Genomic DNA, 19,027 nt, shown 5'->3' with positions numbered 1-19,027 from the left:
AAGGAACTGGACTTGATGCCTGTGGCCTGCAGCTCAACAGTAGTTTATAATTGAAGACTTCATTCATGTTTAAAGCTTTGCAGAAACTTAAACCTGAGCCTAGGTAATGCTGATACTCAGTAAAACTTTGTTTTGGGAAGCTGCATGGTTTCTGTGCTACTTTAGGTAAGGCAAATGCTAATTGTTAAAGCTATCTTGTAAACAATATATTGTGTTTGTGGATTTTATTTTTTACCTGTTATTATAAGGTAATGCATTTTAATTTCACCCAGGACTTGCAACTGCTCAGTGAAGCTAGTTCTCAGGTGCACTTGAGAGAGTGCTTCAGAGCACTCCTGCTGGTCTCAGTGGGCTGGACTGTAGATGCATGAAAGAGCTGAGTGTTCAAAATGGGTTAATGCACTGGCAACACAGGCTTGATGCTGCTGAAATCTAGCTGTTGTTTGGAACAAGTTGAGACAGAGACTTATCAAACAATCAGTGAGCCTGGAATTTTTCTGCAAAGACTGAAGTTTGACTAGACTTTCTTTCCAAATTTGGTGATACTACTATCTCATTTTTTCTGTATAGCAGACCACATAAGATCAGATTTAATGCGTTTAGTATGCAAGTAAGTAAGAAAACACACTCTGCTTTTCGAGAGGTTTAAGTCATGCAGCTCTTTGACAAGTAGAGTCCAAGCATCACAGAATGTTTTGGGCTGGAAGGGGCCATAAAGATCATCTATTTCTAACACCCCTGCAATGGGCAGGGACACCTTCCACTAGATGAGGTTGCTCAAACTCCCATCCAACATGTTCTTGAACATTCCATGGAGGGAGCGTCCACTTCTGTGGGCAACCTATTCTAGTGTCTTACCACCCTCACAGTAAAGAATTTCTTCATAATATCTGGATTCAAATCTATGCTCTTTTGTTGGACCCCTGTACAGTGGAAATACCCTCTTTCAGTGGAAATCACTACAGGGCATATTAAAAAGAGTGTCCCCGTCTGGCTTACAAGTCCCCTTTAAGTATTGAAAAGATGTTGTAAGGTCTCAAGAAAGCCTTCTAAACAGCCCCAACTGATTCTGATGGTCCTATCAGGAGAGATGTTCCATCCCTTTGGTAATTTTTGTGACCCTCCTGTGGATCACTCCAATGTGAGCAGTGCTCAAACTGCAGTCCTCCACACTGGGTCTCACCAAAGCAGGGCAGAGGGGCAGAATCACTTCCTTTGACCTGCTATCCATATTTCTTTTGATGCAGCCCAAAATATGACTGGGCTTCTGGGCTGTGAGCACTGACTCATGTCCAGCTTTTTGTCTACCAGTGCCCCCAAGTCCTTCTTTGCAGGACTGTTCTCAAACCCTTCATCTTTCAACGTGTATTGATACTGTGGGTTGCCTTAGTGCAGGTGCAGGACCTTGAGCTTGGCCTTGTTGAACTTCATGAGGTTTGCATGGGTGCTCCTGTTGAGATTGTCCAGATCCCTCTGGATAGCATCCTGTCCCTGTGAACCATCATCCACTACTCATAAAATCCAACTATCAGCTTAGCAACACCATGTCCACTAAACCATTCCCTGAAGTGCCATTTTTTTTACAGCTCCATGGATGGTGATTCAATCACCTTCCTGGGAAACCTGTTTGAATGCTTGGCCATTCTTTCAGTAAAGAAATTTGTCCTTGTATCCAGTCTGAACCTTGCCTGCTGCAGCTTGAGGCCATTTCCTCTCACTCTATCACTAGTTGTGTGGGAAAAGAGACCAACAGCCACCTCACTTCAGGATCTTGTGAGGTAGTTGTAGAGAGCAATGAGGTCTCCCTTTGGCCTACTCTTCTTCAGACTAAACAACCCAGTTCCTTCAGTTGCTCCTCGTAAGACTTATTTTCAAGACCCTTCACCAGTTTTGTTGGCCTTCTGTGGACACACACCTCAATGTCTTTTGTGTGGTGGGGGATCCAAAACTGAACACAGTATTCAAGGTATGGCCTTTCCAGTGCTCAGTAGAGGGGCATGATCACTTCCCTGGTCTTTCTTCTTGGCCGCCTGAGTACACTGCTGTTTCCTGTTCAGCAATCTCTCATTCAGCACCCCAGGTCGTTTTCTACTGGGCAACTTTCCAAACACTGCCCCAAGCCTGTAGCTTTGCATGGGGTTGTTGTGACTCAAGTGCAGCCCTCAGCACTTGACCTTGGTGAACCTCCTACAAGTGATCTAAGCCCATCAATCCAGCCTGTCTAGAATCCCTCTGCAAAGCCTTCTTACTTTCAAGCAGATCAATGCTCCTAACCATTTTGGTTCATCTGCAAACTTAGGGACTGCTCAATCTCCTTCTCTGGATCGTTGGTACAGATATTAAACAGGAGTGGCGTGGAGCCCTGGGGAACCACAACTCTGTGGGCTTGGCAATCCAGCCAAGTTTTTTATCCAGGAAGAGTTCACCTGTCTAAGCCGTGAGCCACCATGCTTGATGTCATCCACAAACTTGCTCTCATTACTATGAATACAGCAGTTGAAGCTTGTAAGTTATACTTGTCTTGGTAATTCTTTCCCAGTTAGAAGAAACTGAGGTTGGACCTGCTGTCCTATAGTTACTGCAAAAGTTGCTATCATGTCCGTATCTGGACATCTTTTGCATACAGCCACCAAATTCTGTTCCCCTGTTAGTTCCAAGTGATGCTGGAAAAACCATTGAAGGTTCAGGGTTGTGTTTCAAGGTTGCTGTGGCTGTCCTCCGTGGCAAGACTTTTCTGTGAAACATGAAATATTTCCAAGTGTGGATTTCTACTAGGCAGGTTCAGCAATGGGTAACTGTAACTTTATATATCTTGGTTCTTCCACTTAATTATCTAAGTTTCAAAAGCTGAATCATGCTTTAATCCCATTTATTTGTATGCAGATTATTTTTACATTATGGAACAGGGAAGTTTAATTTATGGTTGGAGCCCCCAAGAAATCAAAACATTTGCTTTTAGCATAATAGGTGGAGATGTATCTTAATTAGTAGTTGAAACTAGAACGTTACTTGCATGCATATAGATTGTCAGTCTCTGACTTTGGTATTTAAGAAATTTTTAAATCAGTGTTAATTTTTTGTCAGAGTGGCTCAAAAGAGTGTATTAGTTAAAGCATGTGCTATATTCAAAGCTGTTTCTAGTTCAAAACTTAACAGTTTTGGAAATAGTTTTTTTTCCGTATATCACTGTCAAAAGTATTTTTAAAAAATCAGAAGCAAACCCAAGAGCACTAGATTTGTCTGTGCATGGGAGACGTGGTTGATCTAGAAGAGCAATACCTGAAAATACAAGACTTTTAATAGAGCAGTACTCAGAAATTATTAGATGATTATACCTATAGTGGTCATAGTATTTTCCTCTTCAGGTTAAAATCCAAATTTACATGTTTCATAGTTGCTCTCTAAATGCATTTATTTGGAGGATCTTTCTTTAGAAATTGTAAAGTAGTGGTCTGTTCTTGTTTTTCTGCTCTAGTGCATGCCTGGGCAAGTCCATTGTGGAAATCTGAGAGAGTAATCATGTCTAGATCTATGAGCTTTTTTCTTTTTTTTTTTTTTATTCTCTCTAGTCAGACATTTATTTTAACTGCTGAATGAGTGGCAGTTGTAAAATGATTTATTGCTACACCAAGGCATTAACTCTGCCTTGGTGCACTGGCAGTTTAAGGCAATGTGAAGGTACTGCCATAAATTCAGGATGGCCTTGTAATGAGAATATGTATATAAATATATATGTAATATATATACTGGACTATAACTAAAATGTATCTGAAATGTTCCTGTTAACTGTAGTGTACTAGAGTGACATGTAGACGGTACTGAGTTCATAGTTCACACTGTATAACATCCACGTTTCTGTCCTGACAGCGTACAATTTTATGATAATGCTTTGTTTAGCAATGCCAGTAAGACTAGGCTGTGGTTTTCTTTTCCCCACTCCCTATGTCAAGGGTCATAATCCACATATATAGACAACAGTGGATATTTGGATGCTTCTTGATATTATATTCTCATGTATTTATGGCAACAAGCCATGTCATTGTCATGCAGCATCATTCCTGGAGGGGCAGCATTATTCAAGGACAGCAGACTCAGTATTCAAACCAAGTGCAGTGAGACTTACCAGAGGCAAGTCAGGCATTGGAATAGATTGTCCAGGAGGTGGTGGATTCACCATCCCTGGAGAGGTGTTCAAGAAACATCTGGATGTGGTACTTTGGGACATGGTTTAATGGCCATGGCTGTGTTAGGTTGATGATTGGACTTGATGATCTTAGAGGTCTTTTCCAACTGAGACGATTCTGTGATTCTATGTCTCTTGCTGAAATGACTGTTAAAGGAGGTCGGTGAAAAATTATCCTTTCATAAAAACAGAATCTGGTCAGAAGTCACAAGAAGAGGGTTTTTTTAGGCATTCAGTCAAGACCTTTTCTCCTTCAAGCATTGAAGGGAAAATAACTCCCGACTTCTGCACACCTGAGTGAGTTTTCCAAGCTCTTCTGGAAGCATGCTTGTCATTGCACCTCTACTGTGAGGTTTAAGAACACTTCTGAAGATACAACTAAATGTATTCTGTGCAAGTTGGTCTCTGTTTTGATATGTTAATGTACCTCATAGGCCCACCGTTTTATTTGTTGTTTCTTCCTGCTCTACATGAATACTTTGGATTTTGGGTACTTCTACTAATGTGCCACCCATAGCTGACTACTCTTGTGCTTGAGAAGTGGGCCAGTGCCAGCTGCATGAGGTTCAACAAGTCAAAGTGCAAGGTCCTGCATCTGGGTTAGGCCAATCCGAGGCTGGGTGCAAAGTGGGTTGAGAGTAGCTCTGAAGAAAGAGGTTTGTATGTATTTGTGTATTGATTGATGAGAAGCTCAACATGTGCTGGCAATGTGCTCATGCAGCCCAGAAGGCAAATCACATCCTAGGCTGCATCAAGAGGAGTGTGGTCAGCAGGTCAAGAGAGGAGATTCTTCTGCTTTACTCTGCTCTTGTGAGACCCTGTCTCCAATACTGCTCCCAGTTCTGGTGTCCCCATTAGAAGAAGGACAAAGAGCTGTTGGAGTGACTCTGGAGGGTCATGGAATCACAGAGTCACAAAATCACAGAATGTTAGGGGCTGGAAGGGACCTCAAAAGATCATCTAGTCCAACCCCCCTGCCAGAGCAAGATCACCTGTACAGATCACACACCTGTACAGAACTCATCCAGGCAGGTCTTGAATATCTCCAGAGGGGGAGACTCCACAACCTTCCTGGGCAGTCTGTTCCAGGGTTACATCACCCTCACAGTGGAAAAAATCTTCTTCATATTTCCATGGAACTTCCTATGCCTCAACTTCCACCCATTGTCCCTTGTCCTGTCATTGAGCATCATGGAGAAGAGCCTGACTCTATCCACTTGACACTCACCCTTGACATATTTATAAACGTGAATGAGGTCACCCTTAGTCTCCTCTTTTCCAAGCTAAAGAGACTCAGCTCCCTCAGTCTCTCCTCATAAGGAAGATGTTCTACTCCGTTAATGATTTTTGTGGCTCTGCACTGCACTCTTTCAAGCAGTTGCCTGTCCTTCTTGAACTGAGGAGCCCAGAACTGAACACAGTATTCCAGGTGCAGCCTCACCAGGCTGGAGTAGAGGGGAAGGAGAACCTCTCTCAACCTACTAACCACACTGCTTCTAATACACCCCAGAATGACATTGGCCTTCTTGACTGCAAGAGCATGTTGCTGGGTCGTGTTCATCCTTCTGTCCACCAGGACCCCCAGGTCCTTTTCCCCTCCACTGTTCTCCAACAGCTTAGTCCCCAACCTGTACGGATACCTGAGGTTGCTCTTTCCCAGATGCAAGACTCTATGCTTGCCCATGTTGTATTTCATTCAATTTCTCCCTCACAGCACAACCCTCTGCTGTGTCAGCCACTCCACCCAGTTTTGTGTCATCAGCAAACTTGCTGACAGTGCACTCTGTGCCCTCATGCAGGTTGTTGATGAATATATTGAATAGCACTGGTCCCAGTACTGACCCCTGAGGGACTCCACTAGATATAGGGCTCCAACTAGACTCTATCCCACTGACCACAACTCTGACTTCTTTCCTTCAACTGATTCCCAATCTACCTCACTACCTGATCATCCAGACCACGCTTCCTCAGCTTAGCTGCAAGGATGCTATGGCAGGCAGTGTCAAATGCTTTACTGAAATCAAGGTCATCCACTGGTCTACCATCATCTATCCACCTGATTATGTCTTCATAAAATGCTATCAGGTTATTCAAACATGATTTCCTCTTGGTAAAACCATGTTGACTGCTCCTAATGACCCTCTTGTCCTCTGTTACCAAGGCACCCACCTCATTCAGCAGTGGGCCCACATTGCCTCTGGTGTTAGTTTTCCCTGTGATTTATTTGAAGAAGCCCTTTCTGTTGTCCTTGACCTGCCTCACAAGGTTGAATTCTAAGGAAACCTTAGACTTCCTACTTGCCTCCCTGCATCCTCTGACAACAGTCTTATACTCCTCCCAAGTGGCCAGCCCCTCATTCTGTGATCTGTAGACTCTCTTCTTTCACTTGAGTTTGCTCAGCAGTTCCCTACTTGATCATGCAGGTCTCCTGGCTCTCCTCAATTTCCTACTTGTTAGGATGCTCAGATCTTGAGCTTATGCAGAGAGGTGGTGGAGGCTCATCCTGAGTTAACACAGCCTGCTCTCATGAGCAAGCCTTCTGCCCCACACACAGAAGGAGGGAAAGTAACACAAAAAACCTCTGCGTTCAGATAAAGAGTTTAATGAGATCATGGGCTATACAATTACCTTAGCCAAAGCAGCAGCAGAAACCAGTGATGAAACAGTTCCCCCGATCCAAGCACACCGCAGCCAGCACAGTGGAAAAGACAAACTTCCCAAACCCAGAAGCAATACTTGAAGCAGTAACAGGAACAGGAAGCCTCTCATGTTATAATCTGAACTTGAAGCCAGCACTTTCATTTTAAAGTTGGCATGATGGCAGCATATTATTGAATACACATCAGCAGATTCAACTCAACCCATGACATTATTCACCCCTTATTCTATACCATTTATAGCATGCCCAGCAGCAATGAACATCACAGAAGATATCTTACATTGTTCACTGTCCATTCTCACTCAAAATGATATCGCCTTGCGGTACACAGAAGACTGCAAATGCTCTGGAGCTCCACCCTGTTCCAGTACAGTCTGGATCAGTCCATGACCAGTCCAAATGGTGGGCCTGTGTTTCCACCCCTGCAGCAGTTGATTCCAGTGACTCCTTCCACCCCTCCAAGTGAAAGCAAACTCTGATTTCCATTCTGATGCTCTGCTTCCAACATATCCAGCTGCCTGCATCTGCCTGACATGCCAGAAATACATATTCCACCCGTCGTAGGTTTGATGGTATCAGGGTAGACTGTCCATCTGTATCTACTAAAGCCACAGGGGAAAAGTAAAGCCACAGGGTGTGCTGTGGTGTGTACCTTCCAGGTTCTCTCCCTTGGACAAGGAGGTGGCTGCTCCTCATGGATGAAACATAGAATCACAGAATCAAGAAGATTCCTGGAAGAGACCTCAAAGATCATAGAGTCCAACCTGTCACCCTAAACCTCATGACTATCTAAACCATGGCACCAAGTGCCATGTCCAGTCCCCTCTTGAACACCTGCAGGGATGGTGACTCCACCACCTCCCTGGGCAGCACATTCCAATGGCCAACCACTCTCTCTGTGAAGAACTTTCTCCTCACCTCCAGCCTAAACCTCCCCTGGCGCAGCTTGAGACTGTGTCCTCTTGTTCTGGTGCTGGTTGCCTGGGAGAAGAGACCAACCCCCTCCTGGCTACAACCTCCCTTCAGGTAGTTGTAGAGAGCAATGAGGTCACCCCTGAGCCTCCTCTTCTCCAGACTAAACAGTCCCAGTTCCCTCAGCCTCTTCTCATAGGGCTTGTGCTCAAGGCCTCTCACCAGCCTCGTTGCCCTTCTCTGGACATGCTCCAGCAATTCAACATCTTTCCTAAACTGAGGGGCCCAGAACTGGACACAGTACTCAAGGTGTGGCCTAACCAGTGCTGTGTACAGGGGTACAATGACCTCCCTGCTTTTGCTGGCCACACTATTCCTGATGCAGGCCAGGATGCCATTGGCTCTCTTGGCCGCCTGGGCACACTGCTGGCTCATGTTCAGGCGGCTGTCAACCAGTATCCCCAGGTCCCTTTCTGCCTGGCTGCTCTCCAGCCACTCTGACCCCAGCCTGTAGCTCTGCATGGGGTTGTTGTGGCCAAAGTGGAGCACTTGGCACTTGGATTTGTTGAATGCCATCCTGTTGGACTCTGCCCATCTGTCCAGCCTGTCAAGGTCCCTCTGCAGAGCCCTTCTACCTTCTAACAGATCAACACCTGCTCCCAGGTTGGTGTCATCTGCAAATTTACTGATGATGGACTCAATCCCCTCATCCAGATCATCAAGAAAGATATTGAACAGGATGGGGCCCAGCACTGATCCCTGGGGGACACCATTAGTGACAGGCTGCCAGCTGGCAGTGGCACCATTCACCACCACTCTCTGGGCTCGGCCCTCCAGCCAGTTCCTAACCCAGTGCAGAGTGCTGCTGTCCAAGCCACAAGCTGCCAGTTTGGCCAAGAGTTTGCTGTGGGGGACAGTGTCAAAGGCCTTGCTGAAGTCCAGGTAGACTACATCAACATGAGAGCATACATGTAGGGAATAGAACATACTCTCTTGGGTTCACTTGAGCTTTGGGGACAGTTCTTTCACAGAGGAAACACAGGTCTGTACAGAGGAAGAGAGTCTTCCCTTGCATTGCTGGGGGCTACTCCTTGTTTCATCCACCATTTGCCCTTGGCCATCTTAAGACCAAAGCCAGAGATAAAGACCAAGTGACCACTCCAGCTCTTCCTCTTGTTCTTTTGATGACCTTGATTAATTCTCATCCTTTGCCAGATGAGCTGCTTTCCTTGTATATTTCCTCTTCTATACAGGGGCAACCAATACTGGCACAGGCTGGTTCTCATGTACAGCTGCCATGCCTGCTGTTGGTTCAGAGACCTTCTCTTGTGCTGCTTGCTCTGAACAGGCATGACAAAGGCTCAATAGGCATGGACCAGATCCCAACACATTGCAGTGATTTCTGTCTCTTGGGAACTTCTGGGCTGACAACAGACTTTTCCCAAGCATTTCACCATCTTGTCAGGATTTTGCACTTGCTCAAGGATGAAATTTCAAAACACTGGAAGTGACCACTGACCTACACACTTGCCTGTATTCTCCCCCACACCCTGCCACTCATAAATATCTAGCCTCAGGGCAGATCTCCAGGTGGTGTTCTTGGGAAAGACCTGTATCACTCTGAATAAAAGCCAGCCCATCAATTGGGTGGGATTACATCTAAACCAAGTGGCTAGTGGAATTACCGTACCATAATATGCCAGTAACCAGCACAGCAAGAATGTAGCTTTAAGCCATTTGGCTGAGATAATGAGCATCACCACACAGAGCACATCGAATACAAGTGCACATCAACCCCAGCTGCCCTGGTAAAGCAAATGCATCAACACCATGAACATACCACAGGAAAAACAACAACAAACATATATAAAACTCCCTTAACAAGCCTCAAGCCTTAAGTGAATCTTGTTACCTCACTTCTCATTATCTCAGCCTTTTCATCTCCTGCCAAAAGAGACTGTCTTGGTTAAGACAGCCTGCTTTTTGAGCTCCATGTTGGGTTCCAAAAAATGGTCTGTCCTGGGTTAACACAGCATGCTCTCACAAGCAAGCCCCACACACGCAAATGGAAGGGAAAGTAACATAAAAAAAACATGTGAGTTGAGATAAAAGGGTTAATGAGATCATGTGCTATACAATGAGCTTAGCAAAAGCAGAAGCAGCAGCAGAAGCCAGTGATGAAATGGTTCCGCCATCCAAGCACACAGCAGCCAGACAGCAATAAAGACCAACACCCCAAGCCCAGAAACTGGAAGCAGCAACCAGAACAGGAAGCCTCTCATGTTACAACCTGAACTTCAAGCCCCATGATATTTTACTTCAGCCAACACTTTCATTTTGAAGTTGGCATGATGGCAGCATTGTATTGAATACACATCAGCAGATTCAACTCAACAAGACTCCACCTGTAAAGATCTTGCCCTTTGGACATCCTCCTGGGCATACAGCTTCAGGTGACCAAGCATGAGCAGGGGTTTTAGACAAGATGATCTCCAAGTGCCTTTCCCACCTTTTGTGGTCTGTGACCACAAGGCCCATAGGCATTTCTGGTTCTTTGGCACAGTTGCATGAAGAGTGGCTGATGATTTATGTTTGTGTGTAATACCTATATAGCAGAGGTTCAGGCAGCTTGTTTCTCTCTGAGTTCTTAGGTGACTGAACTTGTGAGTTATTTATCTCTTAAGCTAGAGGGATGAGGCTAGAGATGAACAGGGTGTTTTAATCTCTGGAGTCTTTTGTAGATTAGGACCATTCATTAATTACGTAGATGTATCTTAGCTGTCTAAAATCAAGGCCCTAACTTTTGATTTATCTTATGCTTAGTGATACCTGCTTGATTTTTATAGAGCACAAAGTACCTCTTCTGCAGTGCTGCTCTTAGCAAACCTAGAAGTACAGCTGTCAGAATACTGGCAATTTAACTACTGAGCATCCAACTCTGCTTTCCGAAGCTGTTGATGAAATAATTTAACACACCTAAGATGTGTGTAAGGTGCAGAACAGATCAGACTCTGTTCCATAGAAGTGACACTCTCTGTACCTTTCTTTGCTACTAATGCCAATGAAATGTTAGTTGTAGGCTCAACAGTGGTGTTGGTGGCTCATAAGCCTCCAAATGGTCATACAGAGATTTATTACACTGTCCTTATTCCGAGATAAAAGCTCTCTTCAACCAAGCTGAAAGATAGCATGCTGACAAATTAGCCAAATAAATGAGGCACATAAAATTGGAAGAACTTTGCAGTTTCTGTTGTGTGTGGAACTAACAGTCTGTCAAAATAGCAGCTGGAAACACGTATGCTGCAGTGGGCAGGCTGCTTGTTTCATTCACAGTGGATATTTCTAGAGGAAGCCTGGATGCAAGCACTGATTCTAGTAGCAGTTGAATTTTTAAAGACTATTTCATGTGGATTTCTTTTTCTTTCTCGTGGTAAAACGAGGTCAATTTGTGCTTCAAATATGCAATTGAAAAACCCTCTTCTAGCAAATTAGATGTATTATGTGCAGCAGCAGATGTTATCTGTGGAGGTGAATAACTATACTTTTCTGCTTTCCACTTTCTACTCCAAATGGATCATGAGAGGCTGAAGCAGATGCAGCTATGGGCAATGCAGTAACTGCCTATAGCCTTGCATAGTCTTTCCCTCCTCATGGCCGCACAGTGGCACTTCAGGTTACCAGTGTAACACCATGAACTCTTAAAGAGCAAGAGACATATGGATGTGCAGAAACGTTGTTGCTGGGTAATAGGAAGGATTTAAGTGTGTGAGGCTATTAATGGAACATAACACGCCATGCCCCTGTAAACCAGTAGTATCAGGTTTTGTGAAAATTATCCAAAAGCATTATCTGGATGTTCTCTAATCACCCGTGCACTTGTGTGAGTCTAAATAAGCGCATCTACTCACACTGTCTGCCTGTAGCGCTGTTGGTGGCATCAAGACAACATCCAGGAGCCTCTCTGTTGGAGGTGCTTTCCTGACCCCAGCTGTAAGACCACCTAAAGATTTTTTTCCTGCAAGTTAATCACTGATTAACACACTGAGCAGGACACTAATGTCATTCCAGAGTGGCCAGTTCCATTCTTTTCTGGAATTTCTTCAGCACCAAGACTGATTTCATGCATAGCTCATGGTTGGATTTCTTGACATTAGCAGATGTAAGATGAATAAAGATTGTATTTGCTGGATTGCAGTTAACTGTAATTGCCGTATCGTGTCAGTCCTCTCCCCTTTTCCGTGTAGTTCTGTGGTATGGTAGTCTCTGTGGACATGAGATTAGATGTGGCTGACTGGCACCCACTTTCTCTTGGAACAGTATGCAACTTTGAGTAAAGGCACTTGAATAAATTGCTGGAAATGCCTGTTCAAAGCCTCTGGCATGCGTGAATTTCTCTTCACAAACTCAAGGAGAAATTCTGTTTCTGTGCTAGTAAATTGGTTTTCATTGGTTGGGGAATAGTAAGCAATGGCAGAATAATTGTATAATGATTCATGCTAGAAGGAGCCTCAGAAAGTCATCTTGTCTAGCCTGCTCAAAGCCGGATCACTTTTTTGAATGTATCAATAAACTCCATTTGCTTAACCTCTTTTTCACTCTTTCTTCTGCTTGCTTAATGTCCATGAAAACATGCAGATGAGCACAAAGTGAGGTGAAGAATGAATGCATAGAGTCGGTGACTGAATTAGTCTCACAGAAATTTGTTTCAAAATATCTGATCTTCAGCCAGCAATTATAGCTCCCAGCCTGTATGAACTGCAAGTGTGTCAAGGTTAAGATGAAGTATTTAAATTCTCCAACTTCCAAGGAGAGTGCTACTAGAATGCAATTGCTAAATACTATTTGTCTTATTGATGTGAATTTCTTTGAAAAATCTGGTCTGTAATCCAGGGATGGTATCAATGGTAGAAGGTAGATTGTCCTTAAGCTTTTTTTGATGCAGGGGAAATGTCACCTTTGTCAGCACTTGGCGGTGCTCCCATACAATGTGAAAGTTAATGGTCTACATATTTCAAAGAATCTTATTTTCAAAATTATAATTCTTGTTGCTTTTTCTGTTGTTGTCCTCTGTAGCGCAGTGTTTATAATTCTGAGTGCGTGACAGGAGTATAGTTATTTAATATTTTATGTAGATATTACCTACAGTTTAAATTACTTAGCAGATTCAGGGAAAGCAAAGTGTCTGAAGTGGCACAGAAGACAGTGTAGCATACTTGTTTGCTTATTTGTATAGAGCCCTTAAAAGGTCTGTGATTCTTGACTACCGCAGCCATGTAACTCATGTGGTGAACTGCTTAATGGAGGCTGACTGGTATGTGTATATAGATGCAAGTAATGGAATGCTTCTAAAAGCACATGTCTCTGCTGAGATAAATTACATGGTTTTCATAGCTTCTATTTGTATTATTCAAGAGCACTTACTGTAGTGATTAACTTTGACAAAATTATTTTATTTCCTACAGCTTGCCTTGAAGGGATCTAACTATGCTGGTCTACTGGAGCGGCATCGCATTCATACAAAAAATGTGGAACATCTTGTAGACAGTTTACGGTAAGAATGCGTGGATGTTGAGTATTTCAGACACAGTGCAAATAACTGTGGGTTGTGTGAAACAATGAAAGGAAGCTTTGTGCTACAAGTTCTAATAAAATAAGAATACTGAAACCAGGATGATGCAGATGACCAGTCATTCCTGAAACAATTACATTATCCTGAAAACAAACAAAAAGATGTAAAGGATTTGCGTGTCAAATGCTTACAGGCCAAATGCCACTGTAATTGGTCCTTAATTACATGTCAGTTTTTCAGAATGATGTGACAAGGAGCAATACAGGACACATACAAGCTTTTTCTGCACTTTGTAGGAACGAGAGGATAGAAGTTCGTCTTGTTAAACGTCGAGAATATAATGAAGAGACAGTTCGATGGGCAGATGCTGTTATATCAGCAGGAGGTACGCTTCAGGGAAGGGAGAAGGATTTATTTCAGTATATTTTTATACATTTTTCAAAAATATTTTGCAGTGTTTGAAGCATGTGTGGGTATGCACATTGAGAAAACAAATCTCTTACCTAATTGTCAGAAAATATGGCAAAATAAAATGGCTGTGACAATTGAAGGTTGGACTGGTTGATTTGTTAGGGTTGCTTCCAGTCTAAAATGTCTTGAGATTCTGTCATTCTCTCTGCTTTTAGTATCTAAAATTGTAGCACTGGGAGTTGAATCCCAGTGCATGACCACCTTGACAACACTCAATTGTCTTGTGTAAAACAGTATTAACTGTGGACTTTGTAAGTTTTCTAGTAAAGAAGATACAGTGCTTCATGTCCTGTGATTATGCATAGCCATAAACCCTACTTCTTGGGTTTTCATATATGAGGTGGACTAACATACAACTTTTTCCTCCCCTTTCTCAAACTGTCTTTCTTGCTTTCACACTTAATTCTGGTGACTGGAGTATCTTGGATGATAGAAGTCAAAGTATGCAACCTTTGAGCGGCCCGTACCACTGACTGGAGGTTTTCAAATGAACCAACAGAGCTGCTAACCAACAGAGCAGCCAAGTTGTTTCTTTTTAACACTGGATCACAGCAGTTATTTCAGTGTTATTTTTGTGATTTTGGCTGCTCATGGTCAGACTGCATTGATGGGCCAAGGCCAATTGTTTGGAATTTCACTAAGGCCAAATGCCAGATTTGGTCACAACAACCCCATTGAACCAAGTAACAAGAGTAAATGGCCTCCTGTTGTACCAAGGGCTAATTAAGGTGAATATTAGGAAGAATTTCACTACTGAAAGGGTGATCAGGCATTGAAAGGCTTGCCCAGGGCAGTGGTGGAGTCCCCATCCCTGGAATTGTGTAGACATAGTGCTTAGGGATATGGTTTAGTCAGTGTTATGTTAATGATTGGGCTCAATGGTCTTAAAGGTCTTTTCCAATCTAGGCAATTCTGTGGTTCTGTGAAATATGTAGTATGTTGCTGGGCTCTGACATAATGTTCAGCCATCTGTGGCCATTAGACTTTACCACTGCTCTGCCTTTCTTTCCTCTGTACTGGTCTACTTTGCCCTTAGCAAAGGTTACTATGCGGAATGGGTAGAAAGGGACACGTGTACATTCCTGAAGCATCCTAACAAACTCCCATAGATTTCACATGACTCCTCTAAGCTGGAGATTAAAATGCCTATTTGTCTGTGGCAACATTTGTCATGGTTATGTGGTACACAGCTGGGAAGTGATACATCATCTGAAGTTTTCAAAGCTTGTATTTCGTGCAAGGACTGATTCAGCTGTCCTGTTTGACAGGCAGGAAAGAATATCAATATTTCAAGAAACCAGTGACACTTAAAAGATTTTCACTTCAACAGTTTTATCTAAGACTGCTTTGTCAAGTGTGCCTATTGGGGCCCAAGTAAGACCTTTAAATTGTGGCTTCTAGCAGAGCAACAGAGATGAAACTAAAGTAGTTGTTTTCATGTAATCCACATGAAGTAATATCAAATTTGATGTTATTTTCTGTCTCCTGTGGCTTTGATTAACAATACTTTATGAATTTATTTCCTTAAATTTTTTACAAGCTGATAAACATGCAGACTTTTCCATAAATATCTTCTCAAACTTGCTCCTGTCAAATTATGTACAGCTGTCAGATAAGCCATATTTTTTCCAATTACATTTTTCATGTTAAATTCAGTTGTCACTACTCTGCTTTGAAAGGTGTCAGTAGTTTTGTGGTCCCATTTTATTTTTGTGCAGCTTACCTCATCAGTTGTTGATAGAAGAGTCAATAGCGATAATGCTTCAGTACATGTGAGACTGTTTTGTTTCAGATACTAGAAAGTAAAGTGAAACTAACTTTTGTTCTGTTTTTTTCTGTAGGAGATGGTACAATGTTGTTGGCAGCCAGTAAGGTCTTTGATAAATTTAAACCAGTTATTGGAATAAATACTGATCCTGAAAGGTAAAAACACATTTGGGAAGGCAGTACTTCATTAATACCAGGCACAATTTGCATTTGTGCTCATGATGCATGAGGCATGCTTGCAGCATTTGGTAGCTTAAATGTCTGGCTTAGTGCACTGTAAATATCAAGTGATCCTGCTGTTTTGTTAAGAAGTTTCCCCAAAGTTACCCTGTTACAAAGTTACAAAGTATTGGATAAGCATGACTGTTAAACTGCCAGAGCTGTTTTCACATACCAGGGTAACAGCACTTGAAGCTAATTAGCTTCTATCTCTAACCAAAACTTTGCAACTACAGAAGGCAGTATAGAACAGGAAACAGGAACAAAGCCAACTAAATTTGGTGCCTAAGCACACAGAAAATGGATTTCTTTAAAAAGATGTAAATTCTACTGGAAATCTGATAGGGCCTCAGATTAAGGAGTTTTTTCTGGTAGGCCATGCCATGTCTTAAGAGGACACAGTCTCCACAGCCAGTTAATGTCCTATTATAAACTCTACGAGTTGCATCCACCTATCCTGAAGACTGATATGGGCAGGTGGATGCAGTCCTGCATGGCTGGTATAACCTTCAAATGGGTGGCAGATAAATCTCAGCATTCACTAAGGCTCTGTCTGCTGAGATTTCCAGATTTAGGTTTCTGCTTTTAATATTACAAGTGAATTTAATCTCAAGAGATAGGAAGGTTGTGGCCACTTTTCAGATGCTGTGAATAGATACTCTACTTTATGAAGCCTGAATAGCAGGGTTCAAATAGCAAGTGCCTGCAGCTATCAAATACCACTCGTGAAAAGGGAGCAGTGTTTAATGTTTTGGCATTGACAGGAGATTCTTGTGATCTTAGGCATGTTGCTTACCTGTCTTGTATCACTAACTGGTGTATAAATGGAGGAAATTTTCTTTTTAACTTGCAATGTTTATTAAGCTTCAATTCCTTGCCTCGAACCATGGTTACAGGAACTATATTAGTACCTTCATATTCCTGCAGGATTAGTAGCTGAACAGCCAGTTTTTAAAGGAAAGTGTGAGACACATCCTGTCTCACACACATACACCTCAGGAGCTGAAAGAGGTGTGTTATTGCTGATGAGCTGTTATGTAGGAATAGTATATGTTCATAAAGGTCAAAGTCTAGCTTTGTTTTATGTAACAGAAAGAGGTCCTTGTTTTGTTTCATGTTTTGTTTTGTTTTAAAGGTACCGAGTCCTTATAGCTGTACTGTCATTTTTGTTGTCCCTTTTGCTAACAGATCAGAGGGCCACTTATGCTTGCCTGTGAGATATACACACTCATTTCCTGAAGCACTGCAGAAGCTTTATCGTGGTGAGTTCAGGTAGGATTCACTGATCCTTGGTTTTGTAAAACATAATATGGTTGAAAAATACTTAATGGTGTGCACTTCCTAAGGAGTAGATGATGCTTAGTGAGATCCTAATGCCTCAGATTATGAGTTCTGTGTAGATGTCTACCATGTTGAGAAATGAATTTGTGGTCAGGAGTGAGATTGGAGGACAAAAGATAAAAGTGACTGCCAATTTCAGCAAAAAGGCTCTTGTTTTGACCTTCAGTCTCTGATTGCACTGGATCAGCCTGTCTGGAAGAGCTTCTGATAGCTCAGAGTTGCTTAAGGACAGTGAAGTGCCAGAAAGTGGAAAAGTGGGATTGTCTTTTCTCATTATCCTTGCGGTATCAGTCAGTGCAACAATGTGTGTAAGCACTTACCTTGCAGTCCCATGAAAAAACCCAGCACTATTGATTTATAAATGGCAAACTATGTCACACTACCCATAATTCTTTTTTGATGGTCAGTGGTGTAACAGGATATCAGACTAGAGCTATAATAGAAGTACAGTCCCATTTTTTTATTTTCTGGGAGTTTTGACCTGTTCTAGCATGAGCACTTTGAGGAGGCTGGCACAGTGATACTCAATGCATGCTGTCTACATAACTACCTAAAACCACACTTGGAATTTAAGGGCAGGTAGGTAGCTATACTAAAGATGTGTCAAATGAAGCTCTGCAAGGAGGAAAAACTATTAAGGTAGTTATATAAAGTGTAAGCCTTTCTTTACTGTAATTTTAGGAAACTGGTTAATGTCACTCAGGTATCAACAGTATGAACTGGGAAAAGATGTGCTCTTAACTCTCCTTTGTGATTTGCTTTCTTAATCAAAGCTACTGTAACTGTTTTATATAGTGTCTAAACTGTAGGAGGAAAAAGGAATTGATACCACCTCTAGGAAAAAAAAAAACAAACCTGAATGTTGTAACAGCCTGAGGAAGATTGTCTTTTATGTCCCTGTCTTTCTTCATTTGAATTCCTCATAGGCATCCTAAAGTTCCTAGGGTAGGAGAGATTCTTAAAATGAGGGGATGCTTGTGGCCTTTATGTATAAATGGGTGGATAGAGCTGCTTTTCTGGACAGCTACAAATAGAAATAAAAGGTGGTAAAAATACAGCATGTATTCTGTATGAAATCCTGAGAGCTTGTTCTCAAAATCATTGCATCAGTCATGAATTCCTAAGATAGGATCACATGCCTAAAAAGAGGAGTTATTAATAATTTTTGTAGTCTACTTTTGGCCTGTGTCCTCTTGTTTTACACTTAACAAAAAAAAGGATAGTTAGAAAATGGATAATTTTAGAGTATTTACATTATAAATTAATTTTCTAAAACTAAAAATTACAGTGAAAGCTATGAAACTTTAAATGTGACTTTGAATATATTTGTCTTCTAATTTTAAGAAACTCTTCTTTGGGAGTCAAGACTCTCTGATACTGTCTAATTATGTAATGAATATTTCAGCTACTGATACCAAATTCTTCTCCTCTCCAAGGTGGCAGTGGCGGCAAAGAATCCGACTGTATCTTGAAGGAACTGGTATTAACCCAGCCCCTGTAGATTTACATGAACAGCAGCTGAGCCAAGAGCAACACAGCAGGGCTCACATAAATGAAAGATTCCAAGATCAAAGTAGGTTAAAATCTGACCAGAATATAATCACTTTGCTGTGATGACTTGAAATAGGAGATGAAGATTGCTAAGAACTGAAGGAGTTGAAATGTGGTTGCAGTGTTTGAGAGGCAGACAGACAGCTCTCATTAGCTGAAGACTCAGATTTAGGTTTTTAGAAGGGAGTATTTTTTGTTTCTACATGTTTGTTCTGGACTGTACACTTAGAATCAGTTTTCAGTATTAACAGTTAGTTTAGAGATGTTTTTAAATAGTATTATCTGCTGACAAAATACGTGAGCTTTTAAAAAATGCTGTCTCAGGGTTACTATAGACATTTGTAGTTAGCTGCTC

The 19,027-nt window shown here is 42.1% G+C and overlaps 1 protein-coding gene across 1 annotated transcript in view; it reads left to right on the top strand.

The window, feature by feature from the left end:
* The window catches only part of NADK2 (NAD kinase 2, mitochondrial), a 39,944-nt gene that overhangs the window by 9,447 nt on the left and 11,470 nt on the right, over positions 1 to 19,027 (top strand). The window contains exons 2-6 of the mRNA XM_054397532.1: positions 13,217 to 13,305; positions 13,620 to 13,708; positions 15,636 to 15,717; positions 16,969 to 17,052; positions 18,558 to 18,694. Coding sequence (XP_054253507.1) covers positions 13,217 to 13,305; positions 13,620 to 13,708; positions 15,636 to 15,717; positions 16,969 to 17,052; positions 18,558 to 18,694 — 481 coding nt within the window. The remainder of the gene's footprint in view (positions 1 to 13,216; positions 13,306 to 13,619; positions 13,709 to 15,635; positions 15,718 to 16,968; positions 17,053 to 18,557; positions 18,695 to 19,027) is intronic.

This window comes from Indicator indicator, chromosome Z (assembly GCF_027791375.1).
Source record: "Indicator indicator isolate 239-I01 chromosome Z, UM_Iind_1.1, whole genome shotgun sequence".
Lineage (NCBI taxonomy): Eukaryota > Metazoa > Chordata > Aves > Piciformes > Indicatoridae > Indicator > Indicator indicator.
Note: the sequence above shows the minus strand (reverse complement) of the source record. Positions and strands in the feature narration are given on the sequence as shown.